At 43.5% G+C, this 21,343-nt stretch overlaps 1 protein-coding gene across 3 annotated transcripts; it reads right to left on the bottom strand.

Moving 5' to 3' along the window:
- Positions 1 to 2,010: 2,010 nt before the first annotated feature.
- On the bottom strand, positions 2,011 to 21,098 carry NFRKB (nuclear factor related to kappaB binding protein). Of its 3 annotated transcripts, none has more exons than XM_052786372.1 (26): positions 20,965 to 21,098; positions 20,218 to 20,371; positions 19,574 to 19,775; positions 19,351 to 19,478; positions 18,123 to 18,297; positions 17,825 to 17,926; positions 17,152 to 17,225; positions 16,647 to 16,731; positions 15,973 to 16,153; positions 15,664 to 15,772; positions 15,057 to 15,183; positions 14,083 to 14,148; positions 13,026 to 13,105; positions 12,898 to 12,941; positions 12,383 to 12,443; positions 11,355 to 11,529; positions 10,662 to 10,768; positions 10,071 to 10,194; positions 9,566 to 9,645; positions 8,633 to 8,853; positions 8,256 to 8,532; positions 7,717 to 7,935; positions 6,460 to 7,245; positions 5,624 to 5,730; positions 4,710 to 4,845; positions 2,011 to 3,977 (listed from the first exon to the last, which is right to left on the bottom strand). In XM_052786372.1, exons 2-26 carry the CDS (start codon positions 20,350 to 20,352, stop codon positions 3,852 to 3,854), a joined length of 3,927 nt encoding a protein of 1,308 aa, XP_052642332.1. In that variant the 5' UTR covers positions 20,353 to 20,371; positions 20,965 to 21,098; the 3' UTR covers positions 2,011 to 3,851. The 3 variants fall into 3 exon arrangements, with proteins under 3 accessions (XP_052642332.1, XP_052642333.1, XP_052642331.1); XM_052786373.1 differs by having other exon boundaries at positions 12,383 to 12,440; XM_052786371.1 differs by lacking the exon at positions 20,965 to 21,098 and having other exon boundaries at positions 20,218 to 20,826.
- Between the last annotated feature and the right edge of the window lie 245 nt (positions 21,099 to 21,343).

Raw genomic sequence — 21,343 nt, 5'->3', positions numbered from 1 at the left:
TTTCTCAATCTAGAAGTTCAATGCACAAGGTAAGAAAGATGAATCTGGCGTGCTGTCTCCAGGTGCCATAATTTCTGTTTTGCAAACTATACGGTTATTCTACTCCTTGTTATCCTCAGCTACCCCCATCACTTACTGGTACGTAGCAGAGTTGGACAGCGAGAGGCAGGGTGGGAGAAACGGTATCCATGGTTTGCAAAATGATCCCATGTTTCAATACACATTCACAAAAGTCCCAGTAAATGATCATGCTAAGTTTGTATTCAAAAAGCTTCATCAGCTAGAGCGATGCTACCCTGAAGCTTTTATCAAACAAGTGAACGATGTATTAGGCTACCATTGAATGATCCAGTGTAGCCCTGAGGATCCCCTCTGATGTACATCTGATCTACCCACATCACTGTGATTCGAGCAGACCTCAGATTGAGATAAATTGGTTGCTACGGGGCAACTACAGTATTAAACCATGTTTCTGTTCAAGCCAGTTTCATCCTAGGACACAGCAGCGCGTTCTCCTTTCCCCACAGCTTTCCTCAGTCTGCAACAAGTCACCGTGTTTAAGGTTGCGGGGCAAAATTTTAAATTTCAGACTGCCATCCTATAGTGCTATGTGAACAGTACTCAGCTAGAAGGGTCCTGAGGTCAGGCACCATGTACCAAACCCATGTCAGGCAGGACTGGGTACAAGAGCTGAGTCTACTGCAACTTTGTTCTAGTTTCTGTGGTTCAGGTTTGCCAGGTGAAAAACAAGAAGGTTTTTGTATTTACCTGAAAACTATGCCAGTGACTGCAAGGCATTTAGAAAAGGAAGACAATAGGCAGGTTGATGTCCAATTGACTATTGCTTTTGAAAAGGAACACTTGAAGTAACCTCAAGGTGAGATCGTTGAGTTATGATGGCATCCTGCTGAGGTATAGAAAGAGATTTCCTCCATGATTTAAACAAAACAGAGCAGTTGTTAAAATAAAGGTTAGAAAGGCTTTAAACGGCCTTTGGCAGTTTGTGTAGCACGCTCAGTTCTTGTAAGCAATGATTACACGATATTCTCTTGGTGGAAATAAACATCTAACCCACAGTTCTTAAGAAATAATCAAGGCTGTTGGAAAACTCTAGTACGCATCTCACTGTGACAAAAACAAGCTGTATTTCCATTTTGTAATTAAAAAAGGTAATGGCAAAGATGCATCAGACTGAAAGCCCCTTTAGTTTCAGGCAAGACGAACAGATGGAAAATGGGTAATGTCAGTATAATACTTTCTCTAGGCCTTCTTCCTCTGCATGCATGCTCCCCTACGCAGCTCTTACTGCAATACTCATCGAGAACAGCTTTCAGTCTCCAGAGCAAGAGGACATAGGAGCAACCACCACCTGGAACACACAATCTAGCCTAAATACACCCTCATCCAGTCCCAGCATACACCAAAAAAACCCCAAATCTCTAGCCCCTCTCTGCCCTTTGGCCTACCATGTAGAAGTTAAATGTTACTTATTAAAAACAAAGGCTCTTTACTTGCGGTAGCTTAAGGGTTATTTTTCAACCAGAGTGGAAGCAATGTATCACAGGGGTGGCAGCTGAACCATAGAACAGGCTGTACTTTGCTCTTTAAAATTGGGAGTAAACATATACTATCTAATCCAGCATGTGGTCCCTTCTTATCAAAATAAGAAGCCCAGGTAGCGACTGATGCTCTTTCCCCAAAGATTCACAGACTTCAAAAGCAAAGAGAACAGGCCTTAAGTGAAGCAGCAACGAATGCAAAGGTTGCTCACATGTTAGCAACCAGTTTAGCAAAGACAGGATGGTGATGACCTGAACAGCAAGACTCTTAAAAGCAGCAGCAACAATCTGAGACGCACTCAACTCATGGGATTAGATGCAGGTTTCTCGTTCTGTTAAACTTAATACTGCCAAAGCCTCCTGTGTCCAGTGACAAATTCACCGAGTTACTTGCAAGAGGATTCACAGAAGTGCAAGGGGCTTCACGCTGTAACCATCTTTCAGCACTTGATTGTAGGTTTTGACACTGAAGAACTTTATTAATTATGAACAGAACTAACACAGCAGGATTATCCTGATTATGTTTTGGATTTAGAGGCTTTTTCACATAAGCAACACCAGGAAGTTGTCATTTCCTTCATTTCTTAACTTTACAACTAAAAGGAATGTCTTCGCCTCCCTCCAAACCACAGCCTTTCTGCTGTCTCCTTAGTCGATTGTACCTTTTTTGTACATTTAACTAAAATTGACAAAGACAGGTGCTCAGAAAAGCTTTATCACTCCAAATTCTGTTCCCAAGGCATATAAACCACAATTCAATTTAAAATGGTGTACTGATGTGCCCTGCAGTCAGCCCCTTCTTTTTTTACTGAAATACCCGATTTCCTCCAACCCACCCTGAAGTAGGTTAGCGATTGTATAGAAAGACCGACGCACCCAGCCTGAAGCCCAGCAAAACTGCCTGCTCCACTCAGGTGCAGTGGTTCTGAACAGCAACACACAGAGCTCCAGCCCTGCAGTTCAGCCAGCACTGGAGAGCGCTGAACTGTAAGACTTGGTTCTTTAAATAGACTATATCTGATAATGTATAACTCGGAGCAAACCATGTATTTAAAAAAAAAAAAAAGACTACAAGAGAAACCAGGTTAAAAAGAACCATCTTACAAAGAAGATGGACAATCTATTAGCCCTTGGCAAACTAGACAATCATTGTACACAAAACAACAAGCTGTACAAAACTGAAAGGAGAGGGCAGAGAGATTTGTAAGGCTTTCTGCACTTTTATTCTTCTCCTGGTCCAACACGTCTTCTGATCTCATTCCGAGAAAGCTTCAAGGTCATGTCAGAACAGCCACAAATCCACCTCCGGTATGTGCAAAATTCAAACCAATTTACATAGACAGATAAAATTGCAAAGGTAAAAACAAAACTAAAGGCTGGGATCATGGGTTAAAATATTTCTTCTGAGTCCAAGAGACTACAGTTTGGGTATATTTGAAAACATATTCCAAACCTTTAAAACAAGCTATAGTCTTTTTTGAATGATAAAAAGGTTTTTTGTTGAGGAAAACTAGAGGATCCTTCTGGTGAACACTTTCTTTCTGCTTTTCAGTATATTCCCATTTGCTGACTGGCTTGTTCACACGACAACTTCCTGCATCTCCTCCACTTCTCACTCTTCCCTGTGGTTACTAGCTTTTTTACAGCAAAAACCGTCTTGACTCTCATCCTGCCTTTGACAGAAATTTGACATGGAAATGGTATCTGTTCAAAAGAAGTTTGAGCTCAGAGATAGGGGAGAGGTATTTAAAAAGTCTATAAATAGTACACTGAATGTGTTAGGGATCTACTTCGAGGCTATGTTACAAACAAACTCTGGTGTCTGAGCCACCGTCCTAAGTCACCTATACGAAAGTAGTGACAGCTAGACTCCAGCAAAAGGAGGCATCTTCTTCATGACTTTGCATGAACTACCCCTTCCGAGCAGGTTTCCCTGGTTAAGGAAGACCCAAGATCAACTGCTTTGTCTGCAACCCAAAATGCACAGAAATGATATTAAAAAGCCCTTCGGATGGGAAGAGAACAAAGAAAAGGAAGACCTTTCTTAAATGATCAATGCCACAGAACTTGGCTTTACACATCTGGACTGAAACATTTTGTTTTGTAGGTACAGCATCTTTTGCTGTGGAATTTCTACCCAGACATCACAATGCTGACTCCAGACAAGCAACGTGACAGAATCGAGTCCAGTCCCTAGCCATGACTGTGGTTAGGTAGTCTTGGGTGGTTGGATGGAGGATGACCACGGACTCAGGGAAGTTCCTGGAAAGCGATCCATTTGCAAACCAGTGTTCATAGCTGATCTTGAGTCTGTTTTGGAGATGGAGCTGTTGTCACAACCACAGTGGAAACTGCCTTAGTAGAGCCAGACACTGTTCCTTGCTGGAGATGGGAGGCTGGCACTGTTTGAATTCGCACCTGTTTGAAATGTAAAGAAAAATAACTCATGTCAAGAACAACCTGGTGACACATTGCACTTGCATTGCACTCTGAAGCGCTGGTAAATTATCTGTTTCTGCCACCAACAAAAATTCAGTTATATGAACGAGACCAAGCACCAAAACACATCAAGAACAGAATCTGTCACAAGAAGATCACTCCACCCACTGTTCATGTGGGATACCTAAAAACTACTTTGAATAAAAACCTACACGTCAGCTGCTTTTACAAGGTTTCAGAAGAAGGACTTGGATCCATTGGATACTTCACGTCTACAGACTTGTTACTAGCAGCTCCCAATGCAGATTAATTCTCTGGAATTACAGAACACTGAGTTTCCAGACAGAAAGATGGATATGCAAACAAGCCATGTGACTTCTTCAAGAAAAGGTGATCTGCAGAAGCCATAGTACAAAACACTCCAAAAAAAGCCAAGTGTATAGAAACAATACTTCAAGCAGTTGGGAACATTTCCTGACAGGATTTTGGGGTTTACATTCATTATACTGTTGGTGCTTCAAAAACATCTAAAAACCGTATCTGGATGGAAGGTAAAGGAGATGATGCACTGCATGTGCTTAATGCAGACACTACAGCCAAGCAGCTGTGTACCTGTACTTTTTATGGAACCCCATGTATCAAGTGTAAAGTCCTCATGGAGATGTCAAGTCATAAAAAAGCAAATAATATTATCATTCTAGGTGCCATTACCTGCGTGGCCTGGCCTTGCTGCTGCAGCTGCTGCAGCTGCTGTGCCGTCAGAAAACTCACTGGCTTGTTCCCAGCAATCAGTTTTGTCCCTGCTGGCATCGTAGTCAGGATGATATTTCTACCTAATCCACTGATGCTAAGGAAAGAGAATTGTTGAAAGGTTAGTAAACAGCACAGCAGGCTACGTCTTTCAGACTCACAAGTTGTTCTTCAGTTGCTAGGAGATTAAAGTTACTTACCTAATTTACTAATGATTTTAAGTAACGGGTTTTTTTTCCCCACAAAACTGGCAAATATACAAGTTACAAGTTTATGTCAACATTTATCACTATGATAGAGAATTACTTTATCACACGAATTAAACCCTCTAATTCTGGGCCATGCACATCACTGGGTTAGTCTGATCAGACCTGAACACTTCTCATGGAATGCAGAAAATAGCCGAGCACACAGTGTTCTGCCTTGAAATATTAACTAAGGAAGACACTACCAGAATTCATGGAAGAATAAACGAAAAGACTTCAATATCTCAATGCCAGAGGAATTTTCACTGAGGCAGTTAACACTTCCCTAGTTTCTTTAATGGAGAAATGGCTTCAGATTACATACATTTTTAGGTACGTCACCAGGTTCATTCTTGCTCAAACACACAGAACTAATCTGATAGCTGGTTTCAAGGCAAAGAACGTTTTTTCTTCAGTGTATTTGCTAGAACCTACATCTCAGGGCACCTAAAGAAAGACTATATTCTCATTGCCAGACACCATATTAATTCAGTTTCTTGCAGCTAAAGGACCTACTAACAGACTGCAGGTCTATTCCACCCTCTGCTTGCTAACTCCCCAGCAACCTATTGAACACAGACCTTCCTCAGCCTATTTCTCGAGCAAAACTACCAGATGCAAAGTACTCACTTGGCCCCGAGGCTGCCCTTGATGATGGGGGCAGTCACCACACTCTTGCCTTTCACTGGCTGGCTGATCACTGACAGAGGCACTGTTATTCGTGCTGGTAGTTTACCCTAGAGAAGTTGAAGAACACATGAGGAGCCGCGGGGAGTTCAGCAGAGAAACTGCTTGACAACACACAATTAACACTCAGCTTGCTTTTTAGGAGTCCTAGGAGTAGAAACCAACAGCAGCTTTGCTGATGAAATCTGTGCTCCATTTCAGGCTCATTAAAATTCACCTCCAACTTATTCACTTCACAGCTGCCTGAGCCCCGAAAACCCGCATCATCTTTGCACCACAGTATTTCTCTGGGAAGGATCATTGTATCCGTCCATGATTTTTATCCTTAGGAAACTATCGTAATGTCAATTAGCTTATGCAACTTTCACGATACAGCTTATGGTGCCTTCAGCTTTGGGCATTAAAACTGCATTAAACAGGGAAATCGGTAAAAAAGTTAATACAAGTAACAAGCACTTCTAGTTCTGACACCATTCCAAGGGAAATTATTTCAGAGGTGTGGGGCAAGACGCTTTGCTGCACGAGGTAGGACTTTAGATAAGCAAAGTTTATTTCATTCACTTGCAAGAGGAGGTAAGGGAAGACGTATCTGACTGTTTTCTGGTCATTCAGCATTTAGCTGCAATTCCAACACAATGAAATTAGTTGCAGACCCACATTCTACAGTACTTAATTTGAGCCCTTGTGGATGTAAAGAGAAGTTTTCAGACATAAACCATCAGTATATTTCAGCATTCCCCTTTCTCACCCACCTCCAGAAAAAGGTTAGCATTACTTACTGCCTGGGATGTAGATACTACTGTGGTGCTGACGGGTACCTGCCGCACAGCAGTGGCTCCTGTGCCTATAGTTATGGGAGTCCCAGCAGCTCCCGAGGCCACAGCGACCGCTTTCGACACCGTGGCACTCATGGTTGGTAAAGAGACAGCTGAGGTATGGACTGTGCCGGGCACGCTCACTGCTGAGGAAGAGGGCACTTGCTTAGCATGAGTAGCTACCGTAATAGTCTGCCCAGCTTTGGGCGGCATCACCCCCAGCCCCTGCACGATTCTTATAGTAGCAGCTGGCTTGGCCTCAGTGGATGCCACCGTAGTTATGGCTTTGCTCTTCTGATCTGCCACAGTCATGCCCAGAGCAGGCATCAGTCGGAAAGCGGAGCTTGTTGGCTCTGCAGTCTTTAAGTCAGGAGTCACTTTAACCACTGTGCTTCCAGCTGGGCTGGAAGAAGCAGAAGTGGCCGTGCTAGTCTTGGCTGGAGAATCAGCAGTCTGGACAGGATTGGATGTCACGTGCAAAGTTGCAGAGATGCCCTTCCCACTAGCGCTGCTTCCCGCAGCTGCTGTGAAGAGGTCCTGAGTTAGTTTAACAGTAGTGACTTGAGATTTGGCCAGGGTGGCCATCATGTCCGGGGTGATACGCAGCACAGTCTGTCCCTTCGCGTCTGTGGTAATAGAGGACGGGGGTAGGCGCAACACATCCTTTCCTTGGATCCGAAAATTGGTCGCGGTGAGTGGGATGCCACTTCCAGGCTGGGTCTTCATGCCAAGTTGGCCTGTAATAGCCACCTGGAAGAGATCAGAGAAACGGCTGCATCAAACCAGGACATGTCCAAGGCACAGTCAAAGTAAAACTTCCCAACAGGATGTTTGCTCCCATCAGAATTGAAGTGGCATGATGCCAGCACTCAGTATGCTGCTGAAAAGAGTTCTGGTTGCGTATCAGATGGCATTCCCAAAACCATATAAAATATGAAATACTGTGGAGCTGCTTTTTCAAACAAGATGAATGTAAATGAGATCAACACCTGGAGATCATCAATGTTGGACTAACATATCTTTTACCTGTACGTGAAAACAGGGCTCAAATACACCAAACCAGCAACTGCATGAATCTGTATGGTCACTAACTCATACAGCATTACGTCTCACTACAGTTTTCACTACCTTTTCACATCTGTGTATCACATCTGTCACAACAAACAGGAAACAACTGGGTTGTGGAGCCCAATTCCTTGTCTCTCCCTCTCTCTCTCTCACCTGCTTGATGATATTCTGGCCAGCTACATTCTGGATGACAGTGGTGGAGGACGTGCTTGTAGCAGAACTGCCTGGAGAGCTGGTTACTGGCTTTACAGCCGGACTGGGAGCTGCAGACAGTCCTGTCACAGTGATGCCCGTCTGTCCTGTCATGGAGCTTCCTGGTCTTTGCACCTGCACTGGGCTGGTTTGAGCTTTTACTGGCAGAGTCATCACAGTCTACAGAAAGACACGGAGGCAGCCTATGAGCAGACTAACACAATTACTAACAATTACTCTTTTGTCTCGTGCCTTAGCTTGCAAGATCTGTGGACTTTTTACTGTAGTGCACAATTTAATAGTGCCACATAAACAGGCAATAGGGAGGAAAAAAGGAGCACCGAACAGTGTTATTTATGCACAACTGTTTCTATGCTCCTGCCCTGCAGTTACTGCATGTTCCAAGTGAGCAAGCAATCCCTGTGCACCATACCAAAATACTAAAAGAAGTCAGATTAGAAGTCAGAGCTACTCCACCATTTCCATGCAGCCAAACTCACCTGAGGGAGCACTTTGGTTTGCGTGGCTGTAGCTGGAATGCGGATCTGAGGCACTGACGTAGGTTGCTGCTGCTGGCTTACCACTGGGGCTTGCTGAGACACAGCTGGCAGGCTGGACTGGGCAGTGACCACCCGGACCTGCGGCAGTCCTGAGGAGGTGGTATGACTTACCACCCGGGTGGGAGGTGGCTGCGGCCCTGGCTGTGTCTGTGAACTCTGGGCTGTGGAAAGCAACGTCCCGAGCTGTGGCATGGTAGGGGATGATACCAGAAGAACGCTACGGAAAAGATAAAAGCCAGTAGGTCAGCAAAGATGTAGGAAGTGACTGAGAAAGTACCAGTAACATTCAGAAGTGATGTATGAGACAGAAGAAGTACCTTTGGCTGGGTTTTGCTGGCTCCGATCCAGCACTAGATACACTCTTGCTAACCGCAGACACTGGTGGGGGTGAAATAGGTGTTGCTGGTAATGCTGGTGCAGTTGGTGTCACGGGAGTCACAGGAGTTGGTGGCATGCTGGAGTCACTAAGGCTCAGCTGACTGGGCTCTGATGTGCTGCTGGGGAGTGCTTTCACAGAAGTCTCCTTGCTACTAGACTTCTGCAAAGAAACCACGTCAAGCATGAAGGTCTTCACAAAAACTGGGTTTGATTGCTGCATGCTAGAGAGTGGGCTGAGCACTTTAAGTTGAGTTCTGTATGGTTATGAATGATGCCCTGGTGCTAAATCCTGAAATCCCAGGTGACTGACTGCCTTCCTCAACTGCAGCCACAAGCAGGCTGGTGTGTTTGGCTGCTCCTGCTCTCAGGTAAAAGTGCATCTCAGCTGTGACAAACATTCGTAACATGCAGATTTCCACCTTGGTTAATTTGCCAACAGCAACTACTTTGGAGATGTTTGATATCAGTAACATCAACAACAATGATGACACCAAACCCCGACAGCTTCAGCACAGCAAGGGGGAGAGCAGCAGGCGTGTTCTACACACTCTGCTACAGATTAACCTCAAAACTAGATCTGAAAGACCATCCCTAAGATAAGGAGCACAAATGAATTCCATTGACCTTTCTGCCAAGATCAACAAGGATAACAGTGGAAGCTGGGAGGAGCAAAAGTTCCCTCTTTTCCTCTTCATTTTGTGCGCTGGTGCTAAACCAACACTGACATTCATCATATACATAATGAATTGATAACTTAAATATGTGATAATTTTCATCAGCCACTATGGATGCAGAATCTATGGATTGAATTAAGCCTGTACCTCCTTCCCAATCCCAAAAGCATCTGTGCAAACCTGTGCAAAGAAATTTACCATTTTAGCTGGAGGTTTTGGCTTCTGCTGAAGGGCTTTCTTGGCCTTTGCTGCAGCAGCTTGAGCCTGGTGAATCCGTTCTGCAAATACACATTAATGGTTAGAGTTCCTGAACACGAGCAAACACGAGTTAAGAAAGAGGCCAATCAAGAACTGTAAGTTCATCTTCAGACAAGAAATCAAATGCACATAGTCACGTAATAACACTAAGAAAAATACCAAGTAAAATTAGCCAAAAAGGCTGAAACAAAGACACATAAGAAGTTGTGAACGTACATGTACATCTGCAGTTCTTGTACACAGGATACTATTTTTCAAACAAATACTTCAAACTGACACACTGCTCTGCAAGACTGGATTTAAGTGCTAATGGGCTAACGTTAGCAAACTGAGTAGAGGAAAAAGCTAGACTGACAAATTAACGTTCATTATCCAGCTGGACTGAAGAAGCTCAAGAGATCTATAAACATTTTCAATTCTTAAGATATCACCAAGCCAGGCTTACCAAACTCTTCCTCACTCCTGTCCCGGTGCAGGTAGATCCACAACTTGCGTCCAATATCGTATTTCACACAGGGATCTTTCTCATAATGTAATCGATCCAAAGCACCGCTAACAACAGTATTAACCTGAAAGTTCAGAATTCACGGAATTACTAGATGTCCCTGGTTCGGCTAGCCAAAGGTCATGAATAGAAAAATAATCCTATTTGGCATAAAACCCGAGTAAGCTGCTAGCAATCTTCATTTGAGTAAGAACTGACTGAGAGCAGATGTTGCAGCACAGAATGCTGTTTGCCACCTTGGATTAAATGGGGCTTCCACCAAAGCTGAAAGCTCTGAAAATTGACTGGGTTTGAATCTAAAATGTGAGCAGCTATATGACACAGTGTTACTTCTGTGGCTTTTCTAGCTCTTTTTTTCATCATCCGAGTTCAGTGCAGATTTGCAGCAGCTCACCAGAGCAGTACATAGCTCCCTTTTGCTAATCAAAGCAGCATAAAAATTATTGGGCCTTAGTCACCGAATACTGCCCAAGTCTGCTCGGTGTATTTTTAGGAGAATCTGTTTGAGGCCAGACATGACATCCAACTTACTTGAGCACTTGTGACATCGGGAGCTAGGAACTGGGAATCTTTAAGCAGCTCACAGATTTCAGCACGAGTTCCTTCTCCATTAGGAAGGCGAGCAGCAGCATCACGAACTGAAATAAAAAATCAGAGCTTAAACTTCCAGCCGTAACTAGGTAGCTGCATTCAAGTACTTCAGCAGATACATTTTGGTATTGCGCGCTCAGCCCCGTTCTCACAGCGCCTACTTGCTCACTAAAATCTAGTCCCCATGATCCCTCAAAGATATGAGCAGAGATTATAAAGGACCATTTTAAAGTACCTCAACGGTGCTGGCTTTGTGCTAGGAGTGATGACATTGGGGAACAGCACTGAACCCCAGAATGACTTTGCAATGCCCCAACTTCACCGCAGTGTACTGAAACCACCACTCTTTGTTTTCCAGTTATCTGAGCCTTAGCTTCAGCCAGCCCCATGGACTTTCCTCCCTATTTCCCATTTTCTCTCAGATCAACAGCAACACACTGATGCCTTCTTTTCTAGTTACTCCTGCTCCCAGCATTTCATCACTTCTATTCCATATAATTTATTTCTTCTTCGCTTATGTCATCCCAGTCTGCCCACCTCTTTCCTTTATAATGTAGATTGCTAAAGTCACTGTTTGGGGGGTCAGGGGAACCTTTTTCTTTCTTAAAAAAATTTTTTTGGCCATCACCTTACCGAGGGACAAGATGGTGACATATGCTGGTCTGTCTGAGCGCAGGAGAGAATGCTCTCGGGCTTTGTTTAATGAGGTTTCCTTGTCAAACACCCCCTTCACAGGGCCAACAACTGACTCAAAGCCATGCATACGGAAGGTGAAAGCTTTGTGGGGCTGGCTGTAACGGTAACGTTCCTGTATTTGGAAACAAAGAGGACTGAATTTAGCAGGAAACATATAGTGCAAAGTCTTAAAGCTTGTGCTACATTTACCTCATAATATAAGTTATTATCATTCTCCAGAGGAAGTTTTTTTTTAAATTAGAGCCTCAAATACTGCTGTACAAACTTATTTTGGATCAAGACAAGCACGAACTACTTCAAGCAGAATATAAACCACCACCTAACCAAAGTGTGCAGGTGCCATACATTAGGTTAATTGTTAAGCAGCTGCACAGACTAGAGAGGTGCCAGAAATATAACTTCTGCCCAGCAAACATCCCTTCCCCCAGCAACAACAAGCCCTTTCTTCCTCCTCTAATCTAGCAAAAGAGAGATTTCCAAAATTTAACCTGGATATTCTACCACGCACACAGCACATGTACCCAGGGAGAAGAATCGTTATCGTGTGTTTACCCTATAATACACACTCGCATCTACTACAGACAAGATAACAAAGTGTATGGGTGCACTTATTGCCACTTGTCTTCTGCTTGTACTCATACATGCCCAAAAAATATAGAGACAAGTCATCCTCATATGCTGGGGGATGGCAGAGGAGGCAGAAAGGTCGGCACTATCAATTTCAATTAATTTTGCCCAATACCCATTGGAAATACAGGTGCTTTTGACGTAAGCAGCTAGGCTATATTGTTAGCAAGTTTTATGCAAGGCCAAGATACCTGCCTCAAGGCAGAAGAAACGTACTAATTCTTTACATTAGCAAAGCTTGTGTAGAGTATAAAACTGCCATCCCATACAAATTCTCTTGTTTTAGTGGCCAACTATTTCAACGTGTGCGTTTAAAATTAAGATGATTCTCTTCTTACCTGCTCCTGAAACACGCGTTTCTCCTCTCCAGTGCTAGGTCGGACTACATAGTCAGTCCTTCTGAAACAAAGGTCACCATCAGTTCTGAACAACAACAAGCCCGCAACAATCCCAAAGAACATCCCAAAGGATTAGTCATCTCACCCTTTCTGCAAATTCTTCTGAACAAATTCTGAAAGCATTTATGACAATGTAAGTAAGTCCTGCAGGGATCTTAAAATATGCTCTATGCACTACCTGAAGGTAAGCAAGGACTGTAAATAATCTCATTATCAGGACATAAGATAGATTACAGGTTTACTCTGATAATATACACGAACTTGAAGAAAATCAGTTGACTTTGTGAAGTCTAGTTACTGTGTTTATAAAATCAGACTATCAAGTTCCCTCTTGCCCCATAATGTAACATCTTTTTATTTTAAGCAACCAGCCATTCAGATCCAGGGGCGCAAGGACCAAACTTCATAGCTTTAGCACACACTGCAAAAGCTTTCAAGCAGTATTATATACTTACACTCTGGGAATTGGTGTTGTGGCATCTGAGCTGTCCTCATTTTCCTATCGAAAAACAGAGAAACATCAGTGCTGCATATAACTCAGTCAGGTTTTGGGCTGCTAGAAGGTGATTTTTTTCTGACTCACTTTGAAAAAAGTCTGGTCTTTGGTCTCCAACCAGAGCTGAAACAGTGCTGCCAATTCCTTCTCGTGATCTTGGCAAGAACCTAGTCCAAAAAATCAGGAAAAATAAGAAAGATAAGTCCTTTATTTGTTATGAAGCCGGCTGCTTGTACTTCCCAGTCATCTCCTGCTCCCTTCCCCCCTCTATGCATCACCAGTCACAAGGCATCTTCCACACTTCACAGATGCTCCAATTTCAATACTTGAACACATCCAGGCTTAGAAAAATGCTGAAACCTAGTTATTCTCCTGTGTTGGTACAAAGGATGGTGCTTCAACTCCTGGCACAGCAGGCAAGGTACTGTTTGAGACACAGCCACCTGATACTTGAAGATGGCTCCCACTCTCCAAAGTAATCCCAGTCACTGAATCCATGAGCAGAAACACATGCCTACATAACCTCCACCAAAGACTGTGAAAGGGAACAGAGGAATAGCCTCCTGACCCTAAATCTCTGCCAGTTTAAGCCTGCAAATATGATCACTAGAATCACTATAGTTAAGAACGGAAAATTCTGCCTAGTATCTAAATGAAAGAACATAAACACAAGACATCTGTAATTCAGTCAGTATGAGCCTGGGCACATTGATTATCAATTTACTCTTTGGTTCCCACTTTTGAAAATGAGAATAGTATCAGTTTGCTCCACAGAGCAGCTTAATTCATTTATAATTGTCATAATTAATGATCAGTCTGCAGGTACGCTGTACAGAAGGGAAACTATGAAAAGTGTCCAGACAGATTTGAAGGGAGACATAAACACGGTTAGGTCAGCAACATAAAGCAATAAAGCCCAGTCCTTTTGCTTCACTTATTCTCTGTCTGCTGCTGATACTAATGTCTTGTGAAAACCTAGAATGTAAAACACATCTTCACTCAGCTAAAAGAAAAGGCCTAACAAATGAATTAACAGCTCCGCTTGTCTTTCTCTCTGGGCTGCAGCAAGCTGGAAAGTAAAGTCCTGGAGAAAGCAACCAACCTGTACTATAGCAGAAATCACAGAAGAGCACAAGAAACTCACCAAGCAATTTCCACTGCTGAGTTTTTTCCTTGAATTCAACAAAAGGTGAGAAGCTGCAAGGAACATCTACAATGAAAAATGTGCACGTCAGAGACATCATACAATCGTCCAACACCCAAAATCCTACTGTTGTAATGCAAGCTGTTGAGTTAGACTCATAATGACAGATAAAGCATTTCAAGTGATTATGTAAGTGCATCTCTAAATTTATACTTGCTCAAAGGGAAGGTAAGCATCTCAGAGAAACAGTGCAAGCACAAGAACAGAACAGAACAGAACAGGATAACAAGTTTTCCATCTACAGGCTGTCAGGTGAGATCCTGTTCATGCTGTGAGGCACCAGGAACTGTTACTGTACAGTGACTATTCCTGGGCTCCTGGGAAGCGAACATGGGATTTACAGTATTCACCAGCATTAGGAAGAACATTAAGTATCCATGTTGCAAAGGCCACTACAATCTACACTGTCTCTCCCTTTAAAACTCCCCACTAAGTAAATGAGAACCACAGAATAATCTAGTTTGAAAGGAACGTCTGAAGCTTAGCTGGTCTAAGCCCCAGGTCAAAGCTAGGCCAACTTCATGTTTCCAGTGGAATGCTCAGGGCATCATCTAGTTTATTTGTTATTATCTCCGAAGACGATCACAATGTCTTCGCACCAGGGAGAGACTAATTTCTTCTGGCTTCGAATATCCTGCCTGAAGCACATGATCCAAACAGAAGAAACTGCCTGTCTAGAGGCAATCTCACACACATTTTCACATACTCGGGAATCAAGCTGGGTCTTATCTACTATCCACATGCAAAACAAGTCTACCACAATCAAGAAACGTAGGCCTATAGTAGAAACGCTGTCAACAATACAACGATTTACTGTCGTGATGAATTAAAATTCGATTTGAGCTGTAATACAAACCAGCACTCATTAGAACTGAGGTACCAGCATCATTAGGATTTTTAACAGCCACTCTTACCTCTGCTGTCACCTGTCAAATACTGCAAGGCGGGTAAAACCAGTTCAGACCAGTTAGGGGCAAAGGAGAACCAGTTATTTAGTGCACTGGCAGGAGAAGATTGCCAATCTAGAACTTTATCTTCAAGCTGAAGAGGAAAAAAAACCCATTCTATTAAAGATCTTGCGCTTTAAACTATGACCATTTTAATAAAGAAGAAAACAAACCAGCTAAACATATCCAGAGGAAAAAAAGGTTTTATATACATAAAAAGAATTCCCTGACTTCTTCAAGTAACCATCAGATGGTATTTCAGAGAACAGATACCAAAAAGGGGAAAAAACTTCCCCACCATCTCTGGCCTTAATACATAGAATATATCGAACCATCATCTAAAGCACAGGTATGGAAAGACTTACAGATTCAACTGATTGAATTTATGAAACGTGTTAAAAACTGAGTGTGGCATGCACTCCCAAAGGGTTTCATTTTTTAATATGCAATCTACATCTCAATATAATTTACAGCAGGACAAGTGTGGAGAAAAATCACTGTTACATAGCTATAAACCCCTGTCCCCTAATTTTGCTTTCTGCAGAGATTCCTAGGTAAGTGGGCAGTTCCTTACCACAGAAAGAGTAGCAGGTCCTTCCAGAAACAGTATCTCCAACAGAAGGAAAAAGAAGCTGGAAGATATTTCATTTATTCCAAGGCATGGCTTCATCTCTTCAAGAGGTCTTCAAATGAAAGAGAACACAAGCAGAGTAAGTTCCCTGAAGAAATATTTACCTTCATATACAAAGATGAACACCACACATTTCACACATCCCAAGCTGCACAAAACCAAAGCCTGCAAAAACCCCACAAAAACCTGAGCTGCAACATCTGTTCCTCTCTCCATCCGTGCAAAGCGTTCAGGGCCCTCTGAAGCACTTACTCCTCCTTGACAGACGACAGAGGGATGGGGGAAGGATCCTGAGACATTGGTGGGATTCCATCTGCATTGCTAAGAGAGTCAGCCAAATCTTCCACCTCAGATTTAATAATCTTCAGCTTTTTTTTCTTCTTATCTTCCTTTTCCTTCACCTTTTTCTTAAGGGTTGCAAGGTCGAATAAGGCTTTACATATGATTAAAGGGAAGAAGAATAATGAGAAAAATTTCCTACCATATTTCATTGAGAATCATAAACTAACTATATATTTACACATATATTCAGAAACATGGGTAGTGTGCACCAATTCACCACCAGTTCATGCCATCCTCCCAGCCATTTCCATGATTCTCTATTTTTCCCTTCAGTGCACTCTGTTTTAATAGAAAACCTCTAATTTCCAAACCGATGTATACGAAATGAGAGAGGCAAAGGTAACTGCTTAGCGCAGGGATACAAACTAACTTTCCTCAACTAGTTGGAAGCACCTTCAGTGCAAACTGGAGTCGTCTGTGAGCAACTGAAATGGAACAGCTCACAACCCCAGAGGGGTTAGCCAGCTATGTGAAAAGCAAAAGGATACAACAACCTATCGAGACCACCTTCCTCCTCAGCTTTTCACACACACAGGATATCCTGTATTCATGCAGTGCACAAGTACCATGTCCAAGCCACTGACCTGCTAAAGAACCTTTCCTGCCAGCATTTACTCGAGTCATAATGTCCTCCAGAGTCAGGTCTGTCGTCACTAGATCGGGGTGGTCCTACATAGGACAACGGGATGGAAGTTAAAATCGGAGAAGGACAAAGTGTTAAGATAGCCACAAGGGTACAGAAGATAACCCAAGTACTGAAATGCCCCAAACTTATCTGGGATCAGTTTATAAAGTTATTTACTGCAATAAAAGTCGGGAAAAGTCTTCTAACCCCGAAATCCAAAATTTTGTCCCTCCAAAACGCATCACTAAAATTACAAAGTCCTCCTAAACAGATAAGCATAAACAGGAGTTGCCTACAGATGCTGACAATTAAATACAGGTTACAATAAAGGGCTCAAAGGTGGCTGCACACAAAAAAAGCAGCAATCATTTTGTCACCCAGAAGTACCCTGAACTTTATGGCTAACAGATAGAAGACTAACAGATAAAATGTATTTCCACCCCCCAGAATTCTTGACATCTTACAGGTTGACGTTTTCGTTTCTCGTGGTGCTTCTTCAACATCATCTTCAAATCACTTTCCCCAAGTTCTATCTTGTCTGCAACAAAAAAAACATTCAGAGATTATTTGCACAGTTTTCCGTTATTGTTACTTTACAGACTTCTTAGAATGCCATTTTCTATCCATTCCCACTTCCAACAATCTCCAAATTTCAGTAACTAGATTTTCCTTATCTGAATTCCATTCTTTTAATCAACGAATTTATTTCAATACTTTCCTCCTTGGGTCATCCGATTTCATTGCTGATGCAAGTATGGAAATGAAAAGAAGTGAGAACCAGCCGTGCTGCACGAAGGGTTTGCCGACTTGATTACAGTAACCTGATGAGGGATTCCCTTGGCATACACACCGAAATATTTTGAACTGGACTATGCTAATGCTTCAGCCATTAAAGGCAAAATATAACAAGAGAAATTGGTAGTATTACACAAACTGTAGACCCTTGTGTTAAAATACTAACCTACCAAGGAGAAAAAGATTAAATAAACTGGGAGAAGAGCTAACTGTTTGGGAGACTCCAAAAATGAAGCATTACAAGATTTCCCATCAAACAACAGAATTTCAAACTGATTTCTTGCAGGGTCTCAAAGTAATTCTCACCCCCAAATCCATATCGACCCCTAGTTTGGTTCTCACCTGCTGTTTTCATGTCCAAGGTTGACAATGTGGGGATCACTCTCAGGGGAACTGGTGGACTTGGACAACGTGCTGGAGAACTTGGAGGCCAGGAGCTTAGATCTAAAATAAATAAATACGTTTATTTCTGCAAGACCTAGCACCAATCTATGTAACTCTATTACACCATGTTCATTAGATCACAGCCGATAAAACTGAAGTCCAGTTTTCGTTCTTCTATCAAAGACACTGTCCCCACATCAAAACTTTGTCTTTCTCCATTCACGCCTTAAGTCTTTAGTTCAGTCCAGAGCATTACCTTCTTCATCAGAAGACAAGGTAGTATCTCCACACTCCTCTTTCACTTCCCTCAGAATCTTCAAGTAGCGCCGATGCGTCCGTCTGTCTCGTTCTTCCATGTCATACGTCGGTGAGAAGTGCTTTCTCCTTAGGGTCATATCAGGGCCTCCTTTCCTAGCTAAATCCAGCAAGTGCTGGAAGATGAGATATGTGTGACATTAGCTATCTCGGCTACGGCGTTGTAAGCTAGAACAGATAAGCTGAACTCACGTACTTTCAGCAAGTTTAACGTGGAGTTGGTGTGGTAAGCACCTCAGTTCTTTATAAGGTAACCCTTACAAAGTGTCACTATCTGCCACATACAAGATTTTTAAACCAGCATTTTAGACCACCATTTAAAGGGGGGAAAAAAGCAAGGCAAAATCTCTGCACCTTCATCTGCACACACAATAATACCTCGCTGTCATTTCACGTGGACTGTTGAGAAGAACCTGAACATTGGTCTGAGATCCACTTGTGCAGTTTCCATGCCAAATACGTAACACAGACATGGAACACTCCCTCTTTTGGAGAAAACATTTTACCCCTTTATGGCTACAGAGGAAATAACTGCCTACACATTTCCATATTCATCACTGCGGGGCGTTTTATACAGACAGACTTTCATCTTCATCCATACATCCCGTAAGTTTCAACACCTAAGCGTAATGAAACGATAAGCGAGCAAGTATTTACAACGAATGCATTTCAGTTGGGAGCAATTAGCTGACAACAGTATCCATAGAGGAGGACTTCAACAGGGATTTACAGGCATCAGAATCAGAGTTTTGTAGCTATTCTATACCAGTCCCCAGTGAAGCTGGGGAATTCATACAACTAGATATTTAGCAACCTTACTTGTTTCAGAATGACAGAAATGGTAGAAGATGAAGGCAGAATGACTCGTTAATAGGACAGTAAGGTGTAAAGAGGCAAATGCAGGGAGCGGGGGACAAGGTGAGCATGGAAAAAAGACACTATACACAAGTGAGAGCTATGAGAGTTTCAAAACCTGGAATTTGCAAACATAACAACGTTTCTAGAGTTTTCATATTATAAGGGCCACTGGAAAACCAGAAACACAGCATGCATTAAAGGAAAGACCTTCAAGAATTGTGAATGCACAAATACTGAGACGCTTTGTTGTAAAGACAACCTATTCCTTACGGAACAGAAGAAAGCAATGACCGTGCCCCAAAGACACTCACATTGCGGGAAGCGAGGATCTGCTTGAGCAGTCGGTAGAAGTACTGCTGCTGAGAACTCAGGTAGCGTTTGTACTGGGACTTAAAACAGAGCTGCCGGTATTTCACAACTTCAGGATTAAAGTGTCCATCTTTAAGAAAGAGGTACAAAACACTTCAGTTTTCGTCAACTACTAGTTCAGAACTTAACCCCGAAAATACACAGAAGTTTATTATGCTCACTGACCCCGGAAGAGTTTCTGGGCGATGTGCAGTGGATTTCCAAAACGGAAGTTTTCACCACTGAACAAGGCAGAGATGAGTTTGTTCTGATGCTCTCGGTTGTTTTCAGGAAAGTGAGGCAGGAATTTTTTTAGGTGGTCTTGCTGCGCATCTGTCAGTACCTCCTGCCACGTAGACAAGCTGACAACTTCAAAGAAGATCTCAGGCTAAAGAAAGCAAAAAACAATAGTGAAGAAAATGCATCCGCATCCTTGACAATTTTCTAGCCCTTAAGGTTTTCTGTGGTTAAATAACACGAGTCACGAGACAGTGTCTCACCAAAGGCAGAAAACAATAGAGAGTAAAGAGGAAAGGTGAGGAAATTAACGATACTACTAGCAACAAGAAAATAAATTCAAAACTTGTAACAAACAAAACTTTCTCACTTATGTTTTCAAAATAAGAGACATTGTCATCTAGAAAAAGAACATAACAGAACAGTTTTAAAAGAATTTTTTCTAAGATTAATCAAAGCTCTTTTTGACACCTTTTCCAGGACAGTCAGAAACATTTCCCCTCTTTTCCGTTTGCTCTGTAAGCCCCACAAAGGGAGTTAAACGTGCTGTTTACCAAGGCTCTGAAAAGGTACAGTATCTGAGCACTACTCACATCCTCCAGAAAGTCCTCGGGCAGACTAACCCTGGTGGTACCCAGCATGCAGTCCTCCATGATGCGTGTGACATTTCCTTCCCCGCAGGGTCCCAGCTCCAGGGGGTCCGTGAGCATGTGATCCAGAGAATCCATTCTTCACCCTCTGCCACTCCTGAACAGCAGCAAAGCCTTCAACAACCGAAAATCCCACACCCAGATACATCCCCAGCTAAGGAATGACCAAGAAGCCACGTTTGATGAAGTTTAAACGCAAGCTAGGGAATCGGGCCATGAGATATGTAAGATATTGCAGCGTTAATTTATTGTTCAACTGCAACACGAGTCACGCCAACAGGGGAACGCTTTCCCAGGCAGCGTGTACCGCGTCCCAGTACAGGCGGAGTGGGACGTACAGGCGACCCATTTCACTTTGCTTCCCGCCTGCAGGAGCTGTTGTCGATAGAGCTAAATACCATGAAAAAATACACCTAAATCCTGAAAGCGGATTTAAAAACCGAACCGCAGGTCTAAGGTAGGATTTCTCTCAGCCTGAATCCGCAGCTACGACTGGGCCGAGAGCCCCCCTTCCCCTCCGGCGCAATCGGGAACAGCTTGCGCAGCTCTAGGCTGAGGGGAAAACACATGAACCTCGCGGAATAAGTTAACAGGGGGAAAAAAAAAACAAAAACCAAACAAAAAACACAAACCGAACTTAAAACAGGGTCGGGCAATAGGAAACCGCAGGAAAAAAAGCGCATTTCATACCCGCTACGCTGCCTCTGGGCCTGCCACCGTCGTCTCCACCGCTCCCCTGGTGCGCCGAGGTTGAAGGCACCCCGAGACCCCCGCTCCGCGGCGCCGGAGGTCCGCCGCCGGCTGCGAAGGCGGGAAGCCAACGACCCACCACCGCCCGCCCGCCCGCTCCCCGCTGAGGCGACGGGCGGCCCCGGGCCGCTCCCCACAGAGCCCCGGCGGCCAGCGGGGGCGGGAAGCCCCCCGCACGCTGCCCGCACCGGAAGGCGGAAGGCGGCGGCCGTTCGCGGCGCCTGCGCGTTGGCCGTCTCCCCCGTGGCGCCTGCGCGCTGCGCCTCTCGCCTGAGGGAAGCCGGGGAACCTGCCTGGCCCTGAGGCGGCGGGAGGGAAG

The sequence above is a fragment of the Harpia harpyja genome, chromosome 4 (genome assembly GCF_026419915.1).
Source record: "Harpia harpyja isolate bHarHar1 chromosome 4, bHarHar1 primary haplotype, whole genome shotgun sequence".
NCBI lineage: Eukaryota > Metazoa > Chordata > Aves > Accipitriformes > Accipitridae > Harpia > Harpia harpyja.
This window is presented reverse-complemented; position numbering and strand designations above follow the sequence as displayed.

Coding starts and splice junctions, on each gene's coding strand:
- NFRKB (XM_052786372.1), bottom strand. CDS start 20,352: ATGGATTCTCTGGATCACATGCTCACGGACCCCCTGGAGCTGGGACCC. Junction 8,854..9,565: donor CAAAACCTCCAGCTAAAATG/GTAAATTTCTTT, acceptor GTTTCTTTGCAG/AAGTCTAGTAGCAAGGAGAC. Junction 7,936..8,255: donor AAACCAAAGTGCTCCCTCAG/GTGAGTTTGGCT, acceptor GTCTTTCTGTAG/ACTGTGATGACTCTGCCAGT.